At 34.3% G+C, this 25,371-nt stretch overlaps 1 protein-coding gene and 1 long non-coding RNA gene across 3 annotated transcripts; both read left to right on the top strand.

Annotated features, from left to right (window-relative positions):
* The first annotated feature begins 10,481 nt into the window (after window positions 1-10,481).
* Window positions 10,482-16,572, top strand: LOC131031130 (bidirectional sugar transporter SWEET3b-like). Its single transcript, XM_057962167.2, has 7 exons — window positions 10,482-10,494; window positions 14,053-14,089; window positions 14,186-14,408; window positions 14,650-14,721; window positions 15,893-16,054; window positions 16,146-16,265; window positions 16,357-16,572. The coding sequence occupies exons 1-7, from the start codon at window positions 10,482-10,484 to the stop codon at window positions 16,570-16,572; spliced, it is 843 nt and encodes a 280-aa protein (XP_057818150.2).
* Window positions 16,573-17,593: 1,021 nt separating this feature from the next.
* On the top strand, window positions 17,594-24,955 carry LOC131031146 (uncharacterized). 2 transcript variants are annotated; one of them, XR_009102981.2, is made up of 5 exons: window positions 17,594-17,868; window positions 17,972-18,046; window positions 18,138-18,207; window positions 24,097-24,169; window positions 24,392-24,955. It is a non-coding gene; the product is annotated as an uncharacterized LOC131031146 (long non-coding RNA). The 2 variants fall into 2 exon arrangements; XR_009102980.2 differs by having other exon boundaries at window positions 18,134-18,207.
* Window positions 24,956-25,371: the final 416 nt, after the last annotated feature.

Raw genomic sequence — 25,371 nt, 5'->3', positions numbered from 1 at the left:
GATAAAAAATGATTTTTATTGAAGCATGAAATCTAACTCTAAGCCCTAAACTATGAAAATAGGAAACACAAAAATCAAGAAAACAAGGACAACGAAACGAAAGACCAACCTAGAAGAGGAAGGACTGAGGAAACATGAACAAGAAATGATAGGATTTTTAACAATGAAAGTGAATATGAATGAGCGATGAAGGTGAAACAATGACCAATAAGGGGACACACGTGAAAACGAAGACACACAACACCAAATGACATGAAAATGGCTTCGGGGTTCTGAGATCCTGAGGTTCCGAAGGTCAAAAGGAGAACAACCTCAGAACTTTTGAGTTCCAAAACTCTGAAGAAGGAACAAACAAAATGAAGAGAGAACCTGAGATTTTAGAATTCTGGGATCTTGGCGCTGCAAGAAGCAAACACAAGACTTCGAGACTCCAGGGTTCTAGAGTTCCAAAATCAAAGAGAAACCAATGAAGGGACGCTTCAAGATTCCAGAATTTTGAAATCCCGAAGCGTCGAAGTGGAAAAAAATGAAGACTTCAGGCTTTCAAAATCCTGAAACTCCAAAGTCAAATAAAGAAAAAGAAACAAAAGGAACAAAACACATTTTGATATCCCAGGAACTCGAGGTTCCGAAGTTTGAACAAAAAGAAAACAGGAAGAAAACAAAGCGAAGAAAAAAAGGCCCCCCCCCAGCTTGAGAAGCAAAAAGTTGGGGTGTGTTATGCAAGGCATAACAAGTTTGAGAATGGAAATTCAGAAGATGAATTTGTATTTATTGCTATCAAGGAAGATGATCTGGTACCAGTGAATTCTACAAGATGCATTGTTAAGGAGAAATATTTGGCTGCTAAGATTGAAGAGAAAGATAAATGGGTAATTAATAACAGTTGTTCATATTATATGATAGGTGATAAAAGAAAATTTATAAATATGGAGAGGTATGATTGTGGTATAGTGAGATTTGCAGATGATAAAGCTTGTGTGATCCGTGGTAGAGGTTCTATTTCCTTTGATGGTAAGCATAATACTAATGATGTCTTATATGTTGAAGGTTTGAAGCATTATCTTTTGAGTGTTGGACAGATGGTTGATAAGGGATATGATTTGCAATTTAAGAATGGTAAATGAAATATTTTGAATGCCTCTAGTATAGAGATTACATCAGGGACTAAGACTAAAGGTAATATCTTTCACTTGAATGCCAGTGAGAAAAGTTGTTTGATTTCTCACATAGATGAAAGTTGGTTGTGGCATAGAAGGATGTAATTTTGACTGCATGACAAGGATAAGTTCTACTCAATTTGTTAGAGATTTTCCTAAGATTGTGAAGCCTTCTAATCCGGTGTGTAAAGAATGTTAGTTGGGAAAGAAAAAAAGAACTTCATTTAAGGGTAAGTTGTATACATATAATTGATTGTTAGATCTTGTGCATACTGACTTGTGTGGTCCTACAAGAGTGAGAAGAACGTAGGGTGACAAGTATTTCATGTTATTGATTGATGACTACTCTAGACTGATCAAAAGCATAGGAGAAATTCAAGATATTCAAAGCTAAGGTGGAGACTGAGACAGGGTTAAAGTTGAAGTGTCTGAGATCTGATAGAGGAGGAGAATTCACATCCAGTGAGTTTGATTCATTTTGTGAGAGGAATAGAATTAGAAGACAACTATCTTCTCCTAGAACCCCTCAGCAGAATGGAGTTGTTGAAAGAAAGAACATAACCATTTTGGATGCTACTAGGACTATGCTAATTGAAGGAGATGTTGCACAAGCCTTTTGGAGAGAAGTTGTTGGTATTTTTGTTTACAAATTCAACCAGGTGCATATAAAAGGTGATTCTCGTAAGACTCTTTATGAGTTATGGTTTGGTCATGTTCCTATAGTTAGATATTTCAGAGTTTTTGTAAGAAAATGTTATATTAAAAGAGATGAGGATATAGGGAAGTTTGATGTAAGATGTGATGAAGGTATCTTCTTGGGATATTCTACTAAGAGCAAGACCTATCGTGTTACAATAAGAGGTTGAAGAAGATCGTGGAAAGTGAAAATGTGAAGGTTGATGAATGTCATGGGAAGCATATTAGAGCATGTAGATATGAGTTTGATGGTCAAGATGTTATTTAAAAGCATGTGCGGATTGATATCTTAAAGTGTAATCCTCTGGTAGAGATAGTTAATCTGGATATTGCTACCGTGGGTGAAGAAGTTCAAGAGCCTCAAAATTAGAACAATCAGAAGACTCTGAGGTATGTAATTGAATCATTCAGAAAATCAAATTATTGGTGATAAAAAAAAAGGTGCAATGACTAGGAGAAGGATTGTTGTTGAAGAGATATGTTTGATTTCCAAGATTGAACCTAAAGATGTTGCTGAAGTATGTAAAGATGAGAATTAGATAAAATCTATGGAAGAATAGTTGAATCAGATTGAGAAGAATAACACATGGGAACTTGTTCTGAAACCTAAAGATAAGAGTGTGATTGGCACTAAATGGGTGTTTCGGAATAAATTGAATGAGGTCCGTGAAGTGGTTAGAAACAAATAAAGGTTCGTATGTAAGGGATATTATCAGATGGAAGGAATTGATTATGAGGAGAACTTTTCTCTGGTAGCTATAATTGAAGCTGTTAGTTTGCTTCTTGCATATGCTGCTTACAATAATTTCAAGGTATATTAGATGGATGTGAAGTCAGCCTTTTTGAATGGTGATTTGGAAGAGGAAGTCTACATTGAGCAACCAGATGGGTTTTTATTATCAAATGAAGAAGACATGGTGTGCACATTGAAGAAAGCATTGTATGGATTGAAGCAAGCCCCTAGAGCCTGGTATGCTAGATTGGACAAGTATTTGATGAAGTTGGGATTTTGTAAAGGTACTTTTGATAATAATCTATAATTTAAGGTTGACAATGATAACATTTTGATTGTTGAAGTGTTTTTTGATGACAATATTTCTAGAGGAGATGATGATTTGAGTATGAAGTTTGCTAATGATATGCAAAAAGAGTTTGAGATGTCTATGATAGGTGAGATGAAATTCTTCTTAGGATTACAGATTACACAGACTAGTAAAGGCATTTTCATTTCTCAATCTAAGTATGTGAAGGAATTGTTGAAATTTTTTGGGTTAGATGATTCTAAACTTGTTGGATCTCCTATGGTGACTAGATGCAAGTTGTCTAAGAAAGATGAATCTCATAAAGTTAATTAGACTTTGTACAGATCTATGGTTGGTGGACTATTGTACTTGACTCAGACTAGACCAGATATTATGCATATTGTTTGTCTTTGTGCTAGATTTCAAGTTGATCCTAAAGAGAGTCATGTTATTGTTATGAATAGGATTATTAGATACTTGAAGGGATAGTTGATTATGGTTTATGGTATCTGAGGAATGATGATTTCATGTTGTGTGCTTATACTAATTCTGATTGGGAATGTGATGTTGATGACCGAAAAGAACTTCCAATGGAGCTTATCTTCTAGGAAAGAAATTGGTTTCATGGTCCAATAAGAAACAAGATGCTATATCTCTATCTACTGCTGAAGATGAATACATTGTTTCTGCTATCAACTGTACTCAGGTAGTTTGGATGAAGAAGATGTTGAAGGACATTAGAGTTGTTTATGATGAGCTTATTGTTATATATTGTGATAATTCAAGTGCTATTAATATTTCCAGGAATCCGGTACTGCATTCTAAAACAAAGCATATATCAATCAAGTATCACTTCTTAAGGGAGAAAGTAAGTGATGAAGAAGTTAAATTGGAGTATGTATGCACAAAGGATCAGATTGCAGATATTTTTACTAAACCTTTGCCTACAGATACATTTGTCTATTTAAAAGATAAGTTAGGGGTCTCTACCCCTCATGATGAGAACTAGATGCATTGAGATGCATCAATTCGATGGAATTCACAAACTTATCTTATTATCTGGATTGATGAGTTGATACTTCTACTCAGCCGGAGTAGTTAGTGAGTGATTTAGTTGTTCAAATTTATGAGTTTATCCTAAGGGGGAGAGATTGTCCTTCTTAGAGGGAGACAATAATGATTTTTATGTTGTCTTTGGTATTGTTGTCAAAGGGGGGAGAGAAGCATGTGAAAATTTGTCTTATCTTTGAGGCTTTGTGTGCATGATCTTAGGGGGAGATATTGTAGGAGATTGCTAGTGATGATTTCTTTCATTGCATTGATTGTTTTTCACATTCATATGTTGCCATAAATGCCGAAGGGGGAGATTGTTGGATATTGATGCTGCTAGGATATGTTGTTGTCATTGATGTCAACATATTCCTGTGTTTTAGTGTTGCAGAGAGTTGTTTGGTGTTCCAGTGATTGCAAGGAGTTGAGCTAGTTGTATTGCAATGTTTTGATATTTGATCTATTGAGCTCCGGTATGATCATATCTTTGGTTGAAGATTTGGGAGAGTGTTTGGGATGTTCTTGTGTATCTTCAATTCAGATGGCTCATGATTTGATGCTCCACAAGTTATCTTTCTTATCTGAGTTGTTGTTGTTGAGTGTTCTTGAGTGTTAGCATGTTGATCGATGAAGATTTGATTAAGTGGTGTTGGTGCAACTATTGTGGATGATTCTAATATGCTTGTTGGCGTTTCCTAATCATGTCCTATTTCTTTTGTTGGTACACATTGATCATTGTGCACGTTATCAAATATCTTATGGGTTCGGTGATATTCTTCGTGTTATGTGGTATTTTCGATGGTGTAACGTGTTGTGGTTGACCTTGGTGATATTTCTGGTGGTGTTGCATGTTCGAAGAGTTGATTTGGGTCCATGCTATGTTTTTTATGGCATTGGTCTAGTAGTTGATTTATGTATTTTGTGATATAAGTTTATAATTAGGTGTTGAGGGTTTATCCGACCTTGTAGTCAAGGTTGATTATTTTTATAAATAGGTGTTATAAATTCATGTATTTTGGCAATCAATGCGATGTTTGCATTATCAGAGAGTGGTGTATGTGTGAATAAGAGAATTAATCTTTCGGTGTGGTGTATTGAGCATAGAGTTTTGTAGGGCGGACAATTGTACTTAACCAGAACTGTCATCAGGCATTAGGAGATGCTATTCTCTTAGTTCATCTTAACCAGATTGTATTCTGAATATTATTGTAAGGTAGTGAACCTTCCCTAAGGGTTGTAGCCTTCCTGGTCATTGTATTTTGAGAAATGAGCTCTAGGCAGTGTGCCTGAATGAATGTGCATTCCCTATTGTAATATTTACACACACTATTGTAGAGTATCATCTTATTGTGGGTAGGTTCCCACTATGGGTTTTCCCTTAACCTGGTTTTTAATGTCAAAATCTTGGTGTTATGTGTTTTGTTGTTATTGTGTTTATCTTTACTTTCTATAGTTGATCAGATCTGAGATTGTGTTTAAACTGATTAATTTGGTGAAAACTGATTCACTCCCCTCCCCCCTCTCAGTTTTCTTCATTGTTTTTTCCAACATGCCAATCCAGTACAACAAGTTTGACATCAATGACAACCACAACAACACATACTTCCAACAATAGGAGATTATATGTGTGAGATAGGTAGGGAAGAGAGGGGACATACAAAGTATAAGGGTTAGATAGATAGGTTTAGAGGTTGGGGAGAGAGGAGAGAATGATATAGAAAGATGGGGGAGAGAGAGGGAGAGGGAGAGTGATAGGAAGTGAGATAGGTCTAGAGATTGAGAGAGACAAAGAGAGTGAAGTAGAGATATAAAGATAATGATAATAGAAAGATTAGTGGTTATTAAAATTTGACTAAGTGTGAGAAATTATAGGATCTAGAGCTTTCAGAGAGAGGAGAGAGTGAGATAGAGAGAGGTAGAGAGGGAGGAGAAGGAGAGAGATAGGAAAATAGATAGGTCTAGAGCGCAGGGGAGACAAATAGCATGAGATAGGGATATAGAAAGAGAATGATGATAAAATCCCATTGATTATTAAAATTTGATCGTGTCTGAAAAATAACAAGATTTCCTAAAATCTAGAATTGACATTGTGACTCCTAGAGATCTAAAATGACTCTCAAACATCTTGACATTATATATTTTATATCCTGATGAAAAAAAATAAGGGAAGGCCAAAGGAATTAGAATCCAAGGATATGTTCTTTTTCTAGCTTAATGTAAGCAAAATGCGTAGGTGTTTTGATTGCTAACCATAACATGCACGCATTAATATGTGTGTTTTTTTTGCATAAAAATGCTTACACAATTTTTTTAAATAATGTGTATGCATTATTAATTAAAATAACACATATGATTTTTGCCTTGTATTTAGCCTTGGATGACAAGCCTTGGGCTTAGAAGCTTCATTTCTCTCCTTTTTATCTGTTTTCTTCTTGTAATCTGGTTTCTCAACTTCATCATCACAAGGTTTACATGTTATCAAGTGGGTATTTGTAAAAATACCATTATAATTTCACCCATCTTTTGAGCTTTCTAACCATATAAGTTTTTTTAGATTTTGAACAATATTAACATATTAATTTTTAGTTTCTTTTACCAATGTCTCCAGTGTTCTCAAAGACATATGTGTACCATTTTTTTTAATAAATTTTGAACTACTTGTCCAAATTTGAAACAAATTATATATTATTGTAATACACTTTATTATTTACACTAAAGAAAAATTTGAATTTTTGACTATTTTGGTTCAAGTTATGTGACACGCACGAACATGTACCTAATTTCAAGATGTGTCACTTTGAAAAATCATAAAAAAATCCTTAGCAAAGAATTACAAAAAAATACACAACTTCTAGTTCTCACTCTTAACTATCTTTCTTCTAAAGGGTTTTCTAAAATACTAAATGAATCTATCTTTTTTGACACATACACCAAACACTATGTTATGTTTTGCTGAAAAAATAGGAACACTTTTGTGTGCATTAAATATTTGACCCCCTTAATCTTATCCATTTTAAAAAAGTTTTAGTATTTTGGAAACTAGATTCAAAGTACTACAATTCTTTTTTTTTTGGTATCTTCAAATTTTGAGTGGACGAGTCTCAAATAGCTCCTCCAAGTTTAGGTTTAGCTTATATTAGAAAACAAGTGGCCACTTATACCCCCCTTTTTGTTCACCATCTTCTCCACTTACCCATTGATTCATATATCTCCTAGATGAAGTATTGTGTGATATCATGCCAATGAATTCTTGTAACCTATTGTTGGGGAGGCCTTGACAATACATGATAGAAGGTCCATACATGATGGGGGGAAGAACATGTATACTATAACCAAGGAGGGAAAGAAACATATCCTAATTTATTTGGAGAAAGAAGAGAAGGAAGTGGTATATGGAAGTGCAAGGATAGATATTTATTGGATGTAAGGAATTTTTTGGATGGGTTAATGCATGAGAACACTTTTTTCACACTCATCCTGAGAAAAAGCAACAATAGGGATTCTAGAGATATATGCATGAGAACACTTTTTTCGCACTCATCCTGAGAAAATGCAACAATAGGGATTCTAGAGATATAAGCATAAAGGAAAATGTGGTATCACAAGAAGAAGTAGCAAAGCTACTCAAGGAATTCCAAGATATTGTTGGAGTAATTTTAAGACGATTATCTAATTATTTATTAATTATGTCCTTTAATTGCTTTTTCACTTAAGCTAAACTTGTGTTATTTTTATTATCTATATATTTTTTTTCTTTAATTCTAGATGTAGTTGAGCTTAATTTAGAGCTCTCCTACTTTGTATTGCTTTAGTTTTCCTAATTTTAACATTAGGATTTGCACCTAGGGTTTCATTCATCCTTTATAAGGATTCATTCATTCATTGTAATTGTATCTTCAATATTGTTTTGTGCAATAATACAAGTTTCTTTGGTTGCTATAGAGCATACAATGTTTTCTTGACCTCCTTTATGTGATAGGTATTTTTCTTGTAGATGATTATTGGCTCCTATGGTTGATCATAAAATTCTACATGGTATCAAAGAATTAGATCTGACAGGTTCTTGTTTGTATGCTTGAGGGATCTAAACTAGGGTAAATTTTATGTGCACTTTGGGCTCAAATGGAGGTTGCCAATTCATCCACATTGTCAAAAAACTATAAGATTGATTGTCGTTTCATCAAAATTTGAGTAGTTAAAAAATTTGGTCAAATTAGCTAAGGGCATGAAAATTGAGGAAAAGTATGGGGGTAGATGAAAAATCTTGTCAATTTGGAGAACAACTAAGGTCACCATTGCACTTAGGAGGCTCGAGAACCCTAAAATAATGTATCAATTTGTCAAATTTGGAGATAAGAAAATTCTTAATTTTCCATAAAGTTTCATTTTCGAAAAGTTTTTATTTTCAGAAAGTTTTCATTTTTTTAGAGTTTCTGTTTTTGAAAACTTACTAGTTTTGGAAACTTTCTATTTTCAAAAAGTTGCTATTTAAAAAAAAACATTTTTTGGAACCCTCCAAGCTATATAAGTTGTTATTGGTTGTTTACTCATAAATTTGTAATATGAAGTTAAAATTAAGAAAATAAGATATCGTCAGAAAGTAAGTTCTAACATCAATCTGATTCTAGAAGTGGTTTGATCAGATTGTACACCATTTTTTTTATAATAGGCCTCCAAAGTCAACCTTTAGTTTTACACTTTCAAGGTCATATCTTGCACATCTGGACTTCATTTTTTGGAAACAAGATATCATCAAAAATATCTTAGATTTACTTGTTAAGATCTCAAGACCTTTTCTATATATTTGTTAATAGGTACTTAGAGATCTCAATCTCTTCCTTTTAGGCTACATGCAAATCGGGTCTTTATTTGTATTGAGGGTTTCTATTTTTGTATCTTTTTTGAGATTATCTTGAGGATTGAATCATGTATAAGGGTTGTAGGTGTAAATATTATGGGAGAAATCAACATGGGCATGAATTGTGTCCTAATTTCTCACATAATTCTTTTCAGCTCTTGCTTCAGTGTGCATTAAAATCTCAAGTTGCTCCTTCTTCAGCTACAGAGAAAATTGTTGTACCTTCATTGATTGAGACTCTTATTCTTATTAAGTAGGATAATTCATTCATATGTATTCCTAATTGGGATTTCTATTTGATAGACATTGCTTCATTATCTGTGGAGTCTAACATTTCAAATTTGGGAGTCATATTGAGGGTTTATCTCTCTTGTTTGATATAGTCATAGCACATATATTGTCACATCATGTTTGACTTTGGAGCTTATTCTCTATTGTTTGATGAGAGTCATAGCACAACTATTGTCACATCATGCATGTCTTTGGATCTTATTCAAAATTAGTTTCCATTAGCTTCATTTTTGTCATCTTCTATCATGATTGGGTATGTACCTAATTGGTTTGTGGTGTCTTCATCATCAAAGGACTTGGCAAAACCTGAGTAGTTTTTAGAGACATCATCATATATTTGGGTTTGGGTGTCAATATATTCTAGATTATGGGAATGACCTTTCTTATTTGTGGTGGATTAGTTTCTTGCAAAGTGGACATTCTTGTTTGCAGGCTGTGGATCATGTTCTATCTTGAGGCATTCATCATTGGCACAAGAGCTACTTATTCATTAGAGGGATTCTTATCCTCATTTTCTCTCTCTTATGGGAGGACATTCATTGTACTTTTATGTCTAATTTTGTACTTGGGGGGCCACTTTTAGTCCTTTATCATAGTCACTTGTAATACCTTTTTCATTTCATTGCTTCTCTAATTTTTGGAGAGTTTTATCCCACTAGGTTTTCTCCTTTTCTCCATTTATGAGAGTTGCATTAGTGTGAGTTTCATTTCTTTGCATTGGTTTGTACATGAGTACCTAATATTTAGGCCTAGTCTGTTGGAGTCATTAGCTCTTTAGCTATCCCTAAGTTAATCTCAAGGGGGGGTGTTGTAGTAATTTTTGGATAATTATATAATTATTTATTAATTAGGTCTTTTAATTGATTTTTCACTTAAGCTAACTTGGGTGTTTTTTATTATCTAGAATTTTCTTTTCTACCATTAGATCTAGATATAGCTGAGCTTAATTTAGCTCCTACTTAAATTCTAGAAAATATTTAGTGGGTACACAATATTATGTTAGAAATAATTACCTACAATAATAATTATGGTTTACTAGTGGACATGAAAGAGGTTTTAAATACAAAATACATAGTAAGTAAAACATGGTGATGTTTGACTTCAAATTGACTTACTTTCTTAAGTATATTTGGTGTCCTCTATGTGATCCTAATAAAAATTACTTTGGGTGGTTATTGATTTAAAAAAATAAAAAATTTATTGTCTTTAATTGCAACCATAAATTTAGTTTACCTATTTATCAATGTAACATCTATAATGTAGATGAATATTTTAAACATTTTTTTCAAGTCCTCTCCCTTTGCATTCAAACTATGGTCTTCATTTTAGGGTAATACTTTGGTTTTGAATGACAAGGAGGGTTTTAATTGATTTGAAGCTCTTTTCAAAGACATTTTAATTCTCATGGGATTAATAGGTTTTGGTTTCTATTATCCTTTGCACTAATGTGAAAAATCTAGAAAGCAATGGATAGGGATATTTTTTAGGACCTACTAGAAGGCATCTCATTGACTCTCACCATGAGCCTATGTTATATAATATTATCATGATGTAGTTGTCCATGATCATGGAGATCCTAAAATAAAGGTTCATGATTATATTCAAAGATGTCCTTGATCTACTATACAAGAACATTGTAAACATGGAGTTTTGATCACAAGATAGAAAGAAGCTGGATGATAATGAGATTCAAGTGTTGAAAGATTACATGAAGAAGAACAATGTCTCCAAGCCAGTTAAAGAAAATCCAAACAAAATTAGAAGGAACTAAAAGAAGCTTGTGGATTTTATACTAGTCATAAATTATTTAAACCCTAAAGATGAGGCAAATCTATTGAAACCTTTGATGTGGATTTTTTATAAAAATGATAAAAGCCAAAAATGTTGTTAGGTATATCTTCGCTACATTATTTTGGTTTTTCTTTCTCACTTCATGCTAAAATTATTAATAATGTAATCATTTTTTGTGATTGTATGTGATTTAGCTCTCTATTTGGGCTGATCATATGGTGGTTGGTGCATGCAACACATATTCTACCTAAACTTGGTATTTTTGGTCATCTATCTCTAATATAAAAAAAAATGTGGAAAGGGGGCTAGATTGGTTAATTAAATAGTTTTAACTTATTTAATTAAAATTATATTAAAAAAAAATTATATATTCAGTTAACATTGGAAGTAGATATATGAGATAGTAGTGGTTTGATTATAGAAAAAATGTGGGAGTAAATTCTAAGTGTGCAAAACGGTCCAAGGACATGAAACTAAAATTAGAAATTTTGGTTATGTGTTATTCATATTAATCATTACATATAAAATATATAATTTAAAAAGTAGATATTTTAGGGAAATGACTATTCTAATTATTATTTCTTTTCTAGTAGTTTTATTATACTTAAAATATTATTTTATCTTTGAGTCAACAAAATTATATAATTGAGGTGAGTAACACCCTTTCTAGAGTTTCATTTATATAGGATGAGTTTACCCTTGTATTTTATTTTATTTATCTGATTAATTTAATAAATGAACCTTAGAAATTACTCTCCTATACTTAGTATAATATAAAGTGAAGAAGCCTAACCCTACCTTAATGCATTGGAACTTGACACCATTTCATATTTGATGCCATGTTCATTTATCTTAACTAGAAATTTCCTAGTCTCGAGAGTTGTACCTAATTTCTAGAGTCTAGGATTTGTAGTGAGGAGAGCTAGGGGACAAATAAAATATTGAGCAATTATAGGTTTGAAATTTGAAATCAAGTGCTAATGATTGTATGAGTTGACAATGGGTTTTAGAAAAAATGAGGTCAATATTGTTGGACATTGAGGTAGATTTTTCATACATTGTATTAAATAGTCATTAGTGGGTTTTTATATGGAGCTTAACGGGTTGTTGTAGTTGAAGAAACCATGATTGTGATTATTCTATAATATAAGTATAGATTGGTTAGAGAGGTTGAGCATGCTAGTAGAATATTCACTATTCATATCACAACTTGTAGACTAGTGGGCATATTTGTGAATTGACATTAAAATTAATTAGTACCGAGATGTATAGTGTGTCAATGTGTAGGTGAATAGAAAGTATTTGATAATTTTAGATTCATATGTTTTATATCATCTTATAGACTACTTTGAATTAAGGTAGTTTGTTGAATCCACATAAGTTTATCTTTTAAATTGTTTAAAATACTAATATAGTTTTTATATAGGGTATGCATCTCACTTATGAGACAACTCCTTAGGTTTAATCTTGTAATTTAAATATTCATGTTGATGTTTAGGTTTTATGTAGATTCTCAAGGGAACTGACTTATATAAGCTAATACAATAGAATGAAATAAATCAACTCTTTTATAATAGATTTTTCTATGTTCATTAATGTCTTCCCACTATATATATATTTTTTTAAATTCTTATATGTTCATCTAATATTCTTTAGTCTTTATGATAATCACACATCACTTTATAATGCTTGAAAAACTCATATTCCAAAATTATATTAAAAACTATATGCATATATTTATTATTTAAAATTTTAAACATTAATTTTATCATGTTTGTTGTTTTCAATTTCACACTTAAAATATCTAACATTAATTATCACTAATTAATCTTGTTTTAAGATATTTGTACTTAAAAATATTTTATTTCATTGCCAATAATAACTTGACAATAAACCTTTTTGAATGAAAAACATCTAATTTAAAAAATAAATGCATGAATGCAAATAATTTTGGATGAAAACCATATAATTTAAAAAATAAATAAATGCATGCATGTTGGTGGGCAACATCAATGATTGGAACATAAAGATTAATTTACTACATAGTGAATCAAAAGCCCCTTACACAATAGTCGATTGGGGTTCAACTTTGAATTGACATTTACACTTTTTGACTAGGTGTGGTGTAGGAGAACTTCACACTTCAAGATCTAGCTTAGAGATTCGCATGTTTGCCCCAAGCACCAACACACTTAAAAGGTAGAGATAACCAAAACCTTTTTCAAGCTCTAAAATCATAATAAAAACTTACATCTCACTCCTGGCTCCCAAATGTATGAAGCACATCTGCGCAAGAAATACTCATCTCGTATTGAAAAATGAAAGAACAAAATCAGATTTGACACCTATTGGATGTTCTAGACGTTCTTAGCCAGAAGGTCAGCTAGAAAACAAGAACATAGTGGGTTTGGCATGAAACCAACAGTAGCTTATACAAATATTATACATCCGTGGGGATTACCAGAGGATTTAGATAGAAACAAGCATGTTTTATATTATATACATATATTCACTATACTGAAATGGCATACGATGGCCTGGTGAGGGTGATATACATTTGAAGGTAGCGTAGGAGCCTAGGAGCGCACTTCAACTTCCACTACAAATTTTAAAATGGTTCTTGATCAAATTGATCAACCATGGAGAGGAACACATGTTTATCTCCAAATGATATGACATGTCCAAACCTCCCATTCTTCCAATAACTGAAAGGCTTTCTCTTTTTGATCTGATAATGCGATAGAGAGAGAGAGAGCACGCCCCATATTATATATTTTGCGAGAAAGGAGTTGGCCCAAATCATTGGATTGGGTATAGTGTGCCACGATTTGGCATGGTGTTCCTGATTTCATTGAAAAAAGCCCCACCCGGGGGCTTTCCTATGCTTTCTTGTCCTTGTCTCCACAACATGAAGGGAACCCTGTGACGCGTAGGGTCTAACCCTAAACCAACTGCTGTCTCACGCTTTCTATAAGTTGTACGCCACCTTGCCCCTTTTCTTCCACCTCCCCCTTCATTTCCCATAATTCTATTCATTTCTACCCACCATAATGACCAACAGTCTTCTCCATCTTGGGGTTGGGATTCTAGGTATGTTTAACTTGTTTCTAGCTAGTTGGTTATGCTTAGTGATCCTGGTTTATTTTAATGGGTGGACTAAGTTATGTGGTCTTGTGCGATGCAGGAAGTATCATTGCTTTGCTCATGTATTCTTCTCCCATGTAAGTTTTTGGGTTTCTTCATGGGCAATATCTTAGGACACTTTGTTTGCTCATAATTCTAATTCTTTTTTATTTTGGCTCTCCTATCTTGAGCAGAACTACTTTTAGAAGAATCATAAGAAAGGGAAGCACGGAGGATTTTTCAGGGACTCCTTATGCAATAGCACTCTTCAATTGCCTTATCTATTCCTTGTATGGATCGCCTCTTATCAGCAATGAGTGGGACAATGCTCTTGTCATGTTTGTCAACTGCATTGGCCTGGTTCTTGAGTGTTGCTTCATTGCCATCTTTCTCATCTTTGCTCCCTCTAGAACCAAGGTGATTATTTTGCTCTGTCATCATGTTCCTGCTTTTATTTGCTTTGCTTAACATTGAATCTAAAAGAATCTTAGTTGGAAATTTAAGAGTGTTTCCATTTTGCCATGACAATTTCAGCAGGCATCTATCTTGGACGAGGAAAGTCATTTTGAGATGGTCATTGAGTATTCTAATAATTCAGAGTACTGTTTTGTTGGAATCAGATCATTTTGTGTTTGTTATTGAAATTTTTATTTATTAGTGCACTGTTCTGTTGGCTATCGATCTTTTTGAGTTTGCTTTTTCTGTTTCTAATTTACAAGGGCCCTCTTTGGTTTAAATTTTGATTAAAAAATGATGCTTGAGATAAGTTTTCTTAAGTTAATGAAGTATAATATTAAATTTGTTTTTAGTTTTATTGTATATGTTTTTATATTTGTTGTTTGGGATTACGTCTAGTGGTCCATTATTTTCTGATCTGATGTTCAAATTTTACCTTCTTTCTCTTTTCTCTCTAATCTATATATTCAATCAACAAACAATTGAAACAATTATCGAAGTTGAATAACCCATCAAGCTACCTCTAACAAAAGAGTAGTAGGCTACTATTGAAGAGTGCTCCTCCCCAACAGAAAAATATCCCACCTCCCTCCCATGAACAAATTATTTAATAAACCAAAGGAGCAACTATCAAAATTGACTAATCCATCAAGCCACCTTTGATGAAAGAGTATTAGACTATTTGTTGAAGAGCTCTCCTCCCAACAAGAGAATATCCCACCTCTCTAAACTCAGGTTAAATCCAAATTCTTATCCCGTTTCATCTGGTTTTCCTAATGATTGATCACTCCCCTTCCCAACAAGAGAATATCCCACATCCCTCCCACCCACAGACTTAATCAGTAAACCAAAGGGGAAACTATCAAAGTTAAGTAATTCATCAAACCACCCTTGTCAAAAGAGTAGTAGGCTACCTGTTGAAGAGTTCTCCTCCCTAACTAAATAATATCCACCTCTCTAGCTCGGGTTCTATAAAAGTGCTTCTCTTTCTGCTTCTGATTTGCTTAATGATTGATCATTTTCCTTCCCCACTTCCCTAACACTCACAGACTTAGTAAATCAAGTAGATAATCCATCAAGTAACCCTTGACAAAAGAATAGTGGGCTACCTATTGAAGAGATCTCCTTCCTAACAAGAGAATATCCCACCTCTTTGAATTCGGGTTCAATAATTCGGATTCAATCGGACTTCTTTCTCCTGCTTCATCTCATCTTCTTAGACGATTGATCACTAAAAATAATCAAATGTAAAATAAAAAACATACACAGTAAATCCAAAAACAATCTTTTTGATACATATGGATATTCAAATTAAAAAAGATTTTATATGGAGATAAAATTAGAGACCGTAATGGTAAAGAATAAGGTGGAAACTCAAAAAGTGATGACTATTTATTAAACTTCATCCCTGATATGCAGTAAAAGTTATTAAATTTTATGTGCAGGTGTTAACGGCGAGGATGGTGGTGGGTGTGGTGATGGTGTTTGGCAGTATCGCGACGGTTTCATTTGTGGCGATGCATGATCGCAAGCACAAGCAGTTTCTGGTGGGCACAGCAGGAATGGTAGCCACTGTCGTTCTATACAGCGCTCCACTATCCATTATTGTAAGTTCTGCCCCACCTGTTTACCCAGTCTAACATACAATAATTTAGAAAATGATTGAGACCATGAGAAAATGACTGTCGCTTCTTGCAGAAACTGGTGATTCAAACCAAGAGCGTGGAGTTCATGCCTTTTAATTTGTCCTTCTTCGCCTTTGCCGCCAGTCTCTTGTGGCTCGCATATGGTTTTATTGCTAAAGACATTATGATCATGGTGGGTATTGGAATTTTCATAACCATGAGAAATATGGATGGAGTATCTGAGTTTCAAGAAGCTTATTTTGATTAGATTGTTTTCAATGCAGGCCCCAAACTTTGTAGGACTTCCATTGGGTTTGGCTCAGATGGTGATATACTGTATTTATAGGGGTAAGAGTGTGCAAATCAGAGAGGAAATAAATGATCAAGGAGATAAAGTGTTCACAGAAACAACAGAATACCCTGCTTATCCAGACGTAGAAATGCAATTAGAAGAAAAATCAGTGACACTTGCTCATGAAGTAGTCGTGGAAATGAAGTGAAAAGCATTAGTAATCAAAGGCAGCAACTCATCCACTCCATTGTCTGTATATTTGTTATTGGTTTCAGGTTTCATTATTCGGTGTGGCTTGTGTGATATGCAGAGGGTGATTATTATTCTGTACTGAAGATTGGATGCATCAATTTGTTCTGTTCCTGGTTCTGTATTTGTACAACTGGTTATTGTACAGAATTTGAACGACGAACAAGAAGTTCTCTTCTCTGTAAGATTTGATTTTATATATATCTTTGAATCGAAGTTTAGATTATGTTTACACGGAGGTGGGTCTTCGCCAAACGTCATTTTAATGGAGTGTCCAATTGGTGTCATGTTCAATTTGCATCAGAAATTCGAAAGTAGCAAACAGTACGCGAAACATGATTTACTTTACACGAATGTCTTCCGTACACCTTCATATCCCTAAGCATCTAACACCTCAATGGTTATGAAGTGCTAATAATATAATGTTCTATGATGCACGTCTCCCATAAATGAATCTACTAAAATCTCTAAATGGACAATTATAAAACACTCTCTTTTAAGGACACGACTATTTTGGCTCCAAAATGTCGTTGTCATACTAACAACATGCATCGACATACATATGAATAGGATGTGGATACATATCCGTCCATGTCAATTTGCCATCAATTTGCGGAGAGGTCTGGACCCATGTGAACTGACGTGGAGTTGTCGGATTCACGCACAGGGGTCCACGGGAACTGATGTGGACATGCCAGAGGAGAGGTCTGGACCCATGTGAACTGACGTGGAGTTGTCGGATTCACGCACAGGGGTCCATGGGAACTGACGTGGACATGCCAGAGGACAGGGGCTGACGGCGTGGTGACCGACGCAATTAAGTGTGTATAACACGCACATCAAAGTAGGAAACCGTGTCCGCGATAGAATGCAGAGGCGGTTAGAAAGGCAAGAAAGACCTTTATGCATAACACGTATGTCACATAGGTCAATAACATTAATGACGAGACTTGTTGGGCAAGGAAGTAAAGTTAGTTTAAACTCGAGTTAGGGCAGTAGAGGAGTTCATCTTTTTGGGCGTCCATTTTTCAGGGAGTTCTTTCGACCTGCACTTCTTTGTGTTCATAGAAAACTAGAGAATAGATCTTGGCAGAGCTGGGCACAAATGACTATGTCTCCTTGAATTTTTTTCACTTCTTCTGGGAGACGAAGTTAGTCTTCTATAAATGGCACGTCAGGGATTTGCCACTGCGAGACAAAGTTAGTCTTCTGTAATTAGCACGTTAAGAATTCGCCACAGTGGTGCTGGGCAAGGGTAAGTGTAAATCGTAACGCTTAACTAGAATGGTTGGGATTTGCTATTGAAATAGAGCTGAGCATACGTATTATTGACCTAACCCTTATGTTTCTCAAATTAGGTGCGACAAGGATTGGTGGTATTGACGTGGGTTGTACAAGGGTTTGTGGCAGTGGCACAAAGAGGAAACATTAGTGTAAATCCTAACACATTAGCGATTTTCTGCGTTAAATCGATCTCAATTGACATGGTATTAACTCAACCTTCATGTTTTGGTGTCAAGTTAGGCACATCAGGGATTGGTGGCAGCAGTGTGGGTTGGACAAGGGTTCGGTGGGAACAACACTAACACGAAAGGTGAGTGCAAATCCAAATGCATAATTTGAAAGGTTTGCATTTTTTGTTTGAAATCGACCTTAGTTTACGTGTTATTGACTCAAGCTTAATGTTATACACAGTCGAAAAATATGTATATATGTATATGTATATATGTATGTATATATACATACATACATGTATATATATGTATACATATATATGTACATACATACATATATATACATGTATGTATGTATGTATGTATGTATGTATACATATATGTATACATACATACATACATACATATGTATATATGTATATGTATATACATACATATATATACATGTATGTATGTATGTATGTATGTATACATATATGTATACATACATACATACATACATATGTATATATGTATATGTATATACATACATACATACATACATATATATATGTATATATATGTCTATTTGTGTTTGTGTTTGTGTTTGTGTGTGTGTGTGTGTGTGTGTGTCTATATATATGTGTGTATTTGTGTGTGTGTGTGTGTGTGTATATATATATATATATATATATATCCCTGTACATATGTCCTATATATATACTATTGTTAGATATTTTTGGGTTTTCAAATAATTATCCCTTAGTAGGAATTGTAGTTAATTATGTTTTGGACCCAATACCCGTCATTCACAGGACAAATTTCATATTATTAGGTTAGATGGTATCCTCTGGAATTGGAAACTTAGATATTATTCCTTTATTATTTGGATTTGTGCATCATACTCATCCTCATCAAATTTGGGAACTATGAGGCTATATAATGTAGATTTTATCTTCCATTTCATATACTTTGAATATTCTTATTCATATTTTGCTTGCATTGAATTTATTGTTATCTTATTGTTCATCCTTGGGTAGATTCAGTTTGCAAAATGTTTCTTAAATCTAGCATGGTATGAAAGTATATAAATCAATTTGAACAAGAATATTGTCTTTTCTTTGCTCACCTAAGTTTGTAGGCTCACAAACTGAAGGTTTTTTACATCACTCATTTTGAGAGGAAAATTAACTAGGCAAGACTTTCAAAGGAATTGATTTCAAAGGGATTAAATTATCGACAGCTAGGCAAGGATTTCATTTTGTCTTAATTGGACATTGTGAAGTCAAGTAGCCCCTGAACATTTTGTAGGTTGCATACATTTTGAGCCGCTTTGGTGCAAAACAAACATCACCATATATTTTAAAGTAGCCTATAATGTATATATTGACTTTAAAATCATGAAATTTTGTGCAAATGTAATCAAAGCAACAATGAAATCAGCCCCAAGTATGGTACCCAAAGCCATACAACCACCTAAATTGTCTAAAGTAGGGTGTTGATATAATTAATTATTGTACTAATTATATCAAATTACCTAGATAATTATTTTTTATTACTTTTTCACATAAATTCTCCTTTTTTATGGGATTCCACTTTTCTTATCCTCTTGGATTTGGAAACATAGAGGTCATTCCCTCATTTTATGGATTATTGCTTCATCGTCACCTTCATCAAAATCAGAAACTATGAGACTATATGTTGTAGCTCTTTCCTTCCATTTGATATACTGTGAAAACAAATATTAGAATGTTGTTATTCACATTTTGTTGGCATTGAAATTATTGTTATGTTATTGTTCATTCTTGGGCTGATTTAGTTTTACAAAATCTGTATTAAACCTAACACTAGAGATGATGATAATAAGTTGAACAATCCTAGGAAGAAATCTTGTATTCTCTATAAAACCTCTACTAACACTAATGACTAAAACTAGTAACACACTCCTCCCTCCAAACCTAGCATGTAGACAAAGGGAAAGTCCTCAACAATGCTATTAAGTAGAATTGACTATAGGTGGAAGGGAGTAAAGAAGCTAAATGAATTGGCAAAACTATCCTCCTTAATTGGGATCCATTGAATAAGAAGGCTCGTTTATGAAAATTTTCTTCAAAGATACAGTCAAACAAATCTATTAGTTCAAGTGGGTTCAACTAGGGAAAAGTTATTTTTTTGTCCTTCAATTCTATAGCAACATTACTAGAATAAACACGTGCATTTCCTGCAAATCTCCAGGAGATGCTTTGAGGTATATGGTATTTTGTCATTCAAATAAACTATAGACATAGCAATATTGTTTGATGGCAATGATTAGAATGAGACAATAGCTGGTACCATGACATCGAGGGTACCTAACACTTTGCAATATGCACAAGCTTTTTTGTATGTGTCGAGTGCAATAAAGCATGAGGGGAAATATAGAATGACATCATAAACTATTGACATAATGTTAGGGTTGTTCAATGGGATGCATAAGCTATCATGTATTGAATTTGGCTCTTTACTATTGTTACTATCTCTATGACTGTGACAATGCATTGACTTATCGTCAAATCTGCTATGTGTACTTGCCATTGTTTGTGAATTGGTATCTAATTCAGCGATATTCGCTGATATGTACTTCACTAGGATGGAAAAATACTGAAAATGGTGGTAGATGTTGGGATTGGAAGTGCAAGATGGTAGTGAAGATATCCATCATTTCTCTTCTAGGGATATTCAATGGACCCCAATTTGTGGCAAAGAGGATTCCACGAAAGATCTTTGTGCAGCGATTCCACTTGCTATATTGGATTCATTCATCCATGGGGAATCATTTCTTTAAGGTGTTGAAACCACGTTTGTCTGAAGGAGTCACTCTGAAGACCATAGTATTGTGCACAAGAAACATACAAAAAGGATGTACAACCAGTTAGTAGACAAATCCTTTGTTATGCTTTGTCTACGTATAATGACATTATGACTCTTGCTGATAATATATGAGTTTTTCTTAAGTTATTTGTGTGCATATGGTCCAGAAGACAATAGGAATAAGCCGCCACCTCAGAAGCGAGATCATCCATATAAAAAAAAATGAGGTTGTACGTGCCACTTCATTATTAAGGTGTTATATGGTAGGCCAGACATAGCCATCTTGACATACAAGCAACCATTGCATGTAGATAACAATGGTCAACTTTGTCATGGTGTGCATGATACCAGCAATGAGCTGCACTCTCAATTTGCACCAAACTTGTTTGACAAATGCAAAGCATATACAGAGAGCTTGTTGGTGATGGATGTCAGTGTTGACACTATAATAGACAGACATCTTCATGATCCTATTTTCTATAGTATGTTGAGGAAGAGAGATTCATTCCTAACATGCAAGGATGTTATGATCGTGGTGGCAAGGGTCTGCTCCATTCAATCACGAAAGCATGCACACAATGCCACTAGCATCTTAAAATGGAAAAAACAAGGTGATGCTAATTTCTTTTTTTGTAGTAGCCACAAGGTCCCAACACACCTTTCATAATGGGAATACATCTTGGATGCTCGACATGATGGTTCAACACTCACATGATTCAATCATCTTGATGGACTCTACATTTGCAACAAATAAATATAGAGCAAGTCTCATCAAACTCCTTCTAATGAGTCTTCATCATATTTTCAAGTTTCCCTTTGCATTTGTAGAGGCTAATGATTTTCACGATTGTTGCTTAAAATAGTACCAACTGTATTCATTGCTCATTTTTGATGAGAAACAATTGGGGTTGCCCATTGCATGGGCAATGACATTGAGGAACAAGATTAAGGATATTGAGGTGTGGTTGGTGGAGTTGCAGAGACGAGCAAAGGAAAAGAGGCCTTATTGGAGGATCAATGCATTTATCAAAGATGATGCAAGTGCAGAGATTCAAGCAATACAGTTAATGCATGTTTTAATTATTTGTCTTGATCAAATCAAACAACAAGATATGTTGCTCTACGTTTTATTCTATATGATTAGTCACAATTAATCGTTGTGTTCAAAATAGGACCATTTTTTAATGTCATGTCATACTTTTTATCTAGCACGTGCGTCAAGCATGGTTGAAGAATGTCTACAAGTATGCAACAAAGGAAAGAGAAATGGACATTTTTCACTATCTAGGTCAGATAATGATGGCAATGCATGAAAGTGAAGAGAGCACTATTCAACAAGTGCGCACTTTCTTTGTTGAATTTAGTGATCAGCCACATTTTCTAGAGTACTTCTACAACACATGGTGTCGAGATGGCCATACTGGTGAGTTTTATGTTACCTTATATTTTCCTTTGATGGCTTGTTAACTCTTTCATTGTGGTAGTTGACGCATTTGTTTGTTAGTTGACATCCTACATTTTGTTTTGGGTAGCTATGGGGGCAAAATACTTCAGGAATTTCCCCCATCCTAACCATGACACAAATAATGCCATCAAATCATACCATGGGAAATTGAAGGCACTACACCTAAGAGATAATAAAAAGACATGCACAAGGAGGATGGACAATCTGTATCATAAGCTTTCCTATAAAGTGGAACCATATTGCAAGCAAAAGGAAAGGTTACAAAATTTTGGATTCATTAAAAACTATAGGTTGACACATTTGCAAACTAGTATGGAGAGGGCAAAAGGAAATTCCCAATGTCGACTCTGTTCCAGATGACACGAGTCCTAGTTTGTACTGGGTGAAAAGTCAGTCTTATTGCAATTGGTATGTGGTTAGGAAATGTGGCGATCACTTGTACATATGTGACTTTTCATGGAGCTCGCAAGGAAACACGTGCAAGCATGTGTTGAAGGTTGTTGCAATGATCAACAACTCATTCAATGATTCATGTCTCCCAGGTAAGTGGACGTTAAATGCAACTCAACTTGTTTGGTTCGTGAATATATATGTATGCTGATTTAAAATATCTGCACTTCACTGTAAGATTTTGTTTTGTGTAGAACCTATTCCTATGTCAACTCCAATATCTACTAATGTTAATTAAGACCCAACACCTCAACCGGTAGTTGATAGCATTTCCAGTGCAGAAACACATATAGAGGATGCTAACATTGTGATGTGGAATGAAGAGAGCATAAAGTTGAAGATGTTGTCGCAAACAATGCCATAGTAATGTGAAAAAATAATGGCCTTTGTAGGTTGTGTGGAGAGGTTCATGGTTGATCTTGACAATTATAGTGTCATGGCATTCAATTTCAATCCCCATACCGATCCAGCCAATAAAAGTTTCGTTCGCATGTAGCCTTGGTTCAGTGTAAGTAGGGACCATGGTCAAATTCGGCGGCAACATAGGCATGCTACTAGTACTGAGATATTTCATGATGTTATGAAATCTCACACCTTTGAGTTCCCCTTGGAGAGTTCTAGGAGCCAGAAGGGAAAGGGGTAGTTGGACCAAGCACCGAAACCACATGTCCTTTCCACAGGATCTGTTGCATCTAATATAGGTCAGTACTCAAGTGTCACCTTTATGTGGTATCTAAACATGTCAATGGTTCACTATATGCATGATAGTGTTCACTACACCCTCAACATCTAAGTAGAGGAGTCCTCACTAGCGATTGGCTTTTGAAGGTCCTATATGCAGACAAGGATCACACAATGTCCCTTAGTAACCCCACATTGGTATTATTAGTTCAGATTTGGATTTCTTTTTTTATGTATTTCATATATGTGGATGACTACACGATGTTTCATATTCATGTTAACAACTAAGATGTGTTGTACAAGTCGCTCAGTTAATTTTTTGTAACGAATTACATGTCGCATTATCCTTCTTTTACTATGAAACTTTTTTGTTTGGTCGTGCCTGGGAGGTGGTAATCTCTATTTTATCTATATCATATTTGAAACCACATGTCAGTCATTACCTATTTACTAAATTTTTTTAATTTATTTTTAAGCTGCACGTTTAGCCTTTTATACTTCAACATGTTGAGTAATATGCACTAGCTTTGTTTGTTGTAATATTGTTCTAATGTTGAGTTATATTCTCCCTAACCTTTTTTTTACACTGTATCTTTCTAAGCAGGTCCCATTTGTGAAATTCTTCACCCTGTACATGGTGCAATGGCATACACATACACTTCTGGCAATAGGAGGAGGTTGTAATTTTGATTTTGCCACTTTATTTTCAGTATTGTGCCTTCATGTCTTACATTTATTGAATGCTATAGTTAAATAACTAACACTATTATTGTATGAATATGTCTTACAATTATTGAATGCTTTAGTTAAATAACTAACACTCTTATTGTATGAATTTGTCCTACATTTATTGAATGCTATAGTTAAATAACTAACACTCTTATTGTATGAATCTGCAGGTTGCTGCATACTTTAGCAGAGTGCAACCAAGAGGTTGCACTATTGCATCTCCTGGAAAATGACATGATCGAGACTATTTTGGAGAGGATGATTCCTTGATTGACCCTTAGGTGGTGTGTGTGTGTGGATAGAAATTATGAAAGGGATGCGACATATTTCATCCACATTGATGAGGCCTTTTTTTCCTTCATCTTGGGAGAGGCAACCATATATATAGGGTACTATGGCCTATATATTTGGCCTTTATCTACTCGCCAATCACTCTCCCATGGGTTCACATCATGTGCACTACCACATACCCAAGGAGGGGACGGGTCTGAGTGCCACATCACAATGATGACATCGACGATGTCAATCGCCTTTTTCCTTCCAATCGTATGGTTTTGGACTGTAGGCATCTTTTCACGGGATATAACAATGCTCACCCACCACTGAGGTTTGCTAGGATTCAGAGTAGATTTTCGTCACAGAGGAGGTATTCTCCATAAAATTGTATAACAGTAGCTATATGACTGATTTTTATCAAACAATCGAAATTTATGTTTATAGAGTTGATCTTGGTATATTTTCCTGGACTAAATTTATAATTTTGGTATTTACCTATTGTTTATATTTATTTATGCTTGGAGATAGGGAGCCTGGTCCATATTTTTTTTTTTTTTTACATGTGCATCCCACACCACAGATAAAATGTCAAACTTCAATGTATCCTGCATTATTAATATTAATTTAAAAATCACTCCATGTCCATTAAAAAAAATATTAATACAAAAACCAAGCCATGCTATATTACAAGTCCTTATATTACATACATCAGACTAACACGATATGTTATATTACATACATCACTCTAACACGATACGTTAAATTACATAAATCACACTAACACGATATGTTATTTTATATATTTCCTTTAAATCATTATGTTAGAATGAATAATGAAAATTTTAGAGGTGAGGGATGGTAAACAAACTTGATG

Source organism: Cryptomeria japonica, chromosome 7 (assembly GCF_030272615.1).
Source record: "Cryptomeria japonica chromosome 7, Sugi_1.0, whole genome shotgun sequence".
In the NCBI taxonomy this organism is placed as follows: Eukaryota; Viridiplantae; Streptophyta; class Pinopsida; order Cupressales; family Cupressaceae; genus Cryptomeria; species Cryptomeria japonica.
The sequence above is the reverse complement of the archived record's forward strand: the minus strand, read 5'-3'. Positions and strand labels throughout refer to the sequence as shown.

Coding starts and splice junctions, on each gene's coding strand:
- LOC131031130 (XM_057962167.2), top strand. Junction 14,090..14,185: donor CTCATGTATTCTTCTCCCAT/GTAAGTTTTTGG, acceptor TATCTTGAGCAG/AACTACTTTTAGAAGAATCA. Junction 16,055..16,145: donor GCGCTCCACTATCCATTATT/GTAAGTTCTGCC, acceptor CGCTTCTTGCAG/AAACTGGTGATTCAAACCAA.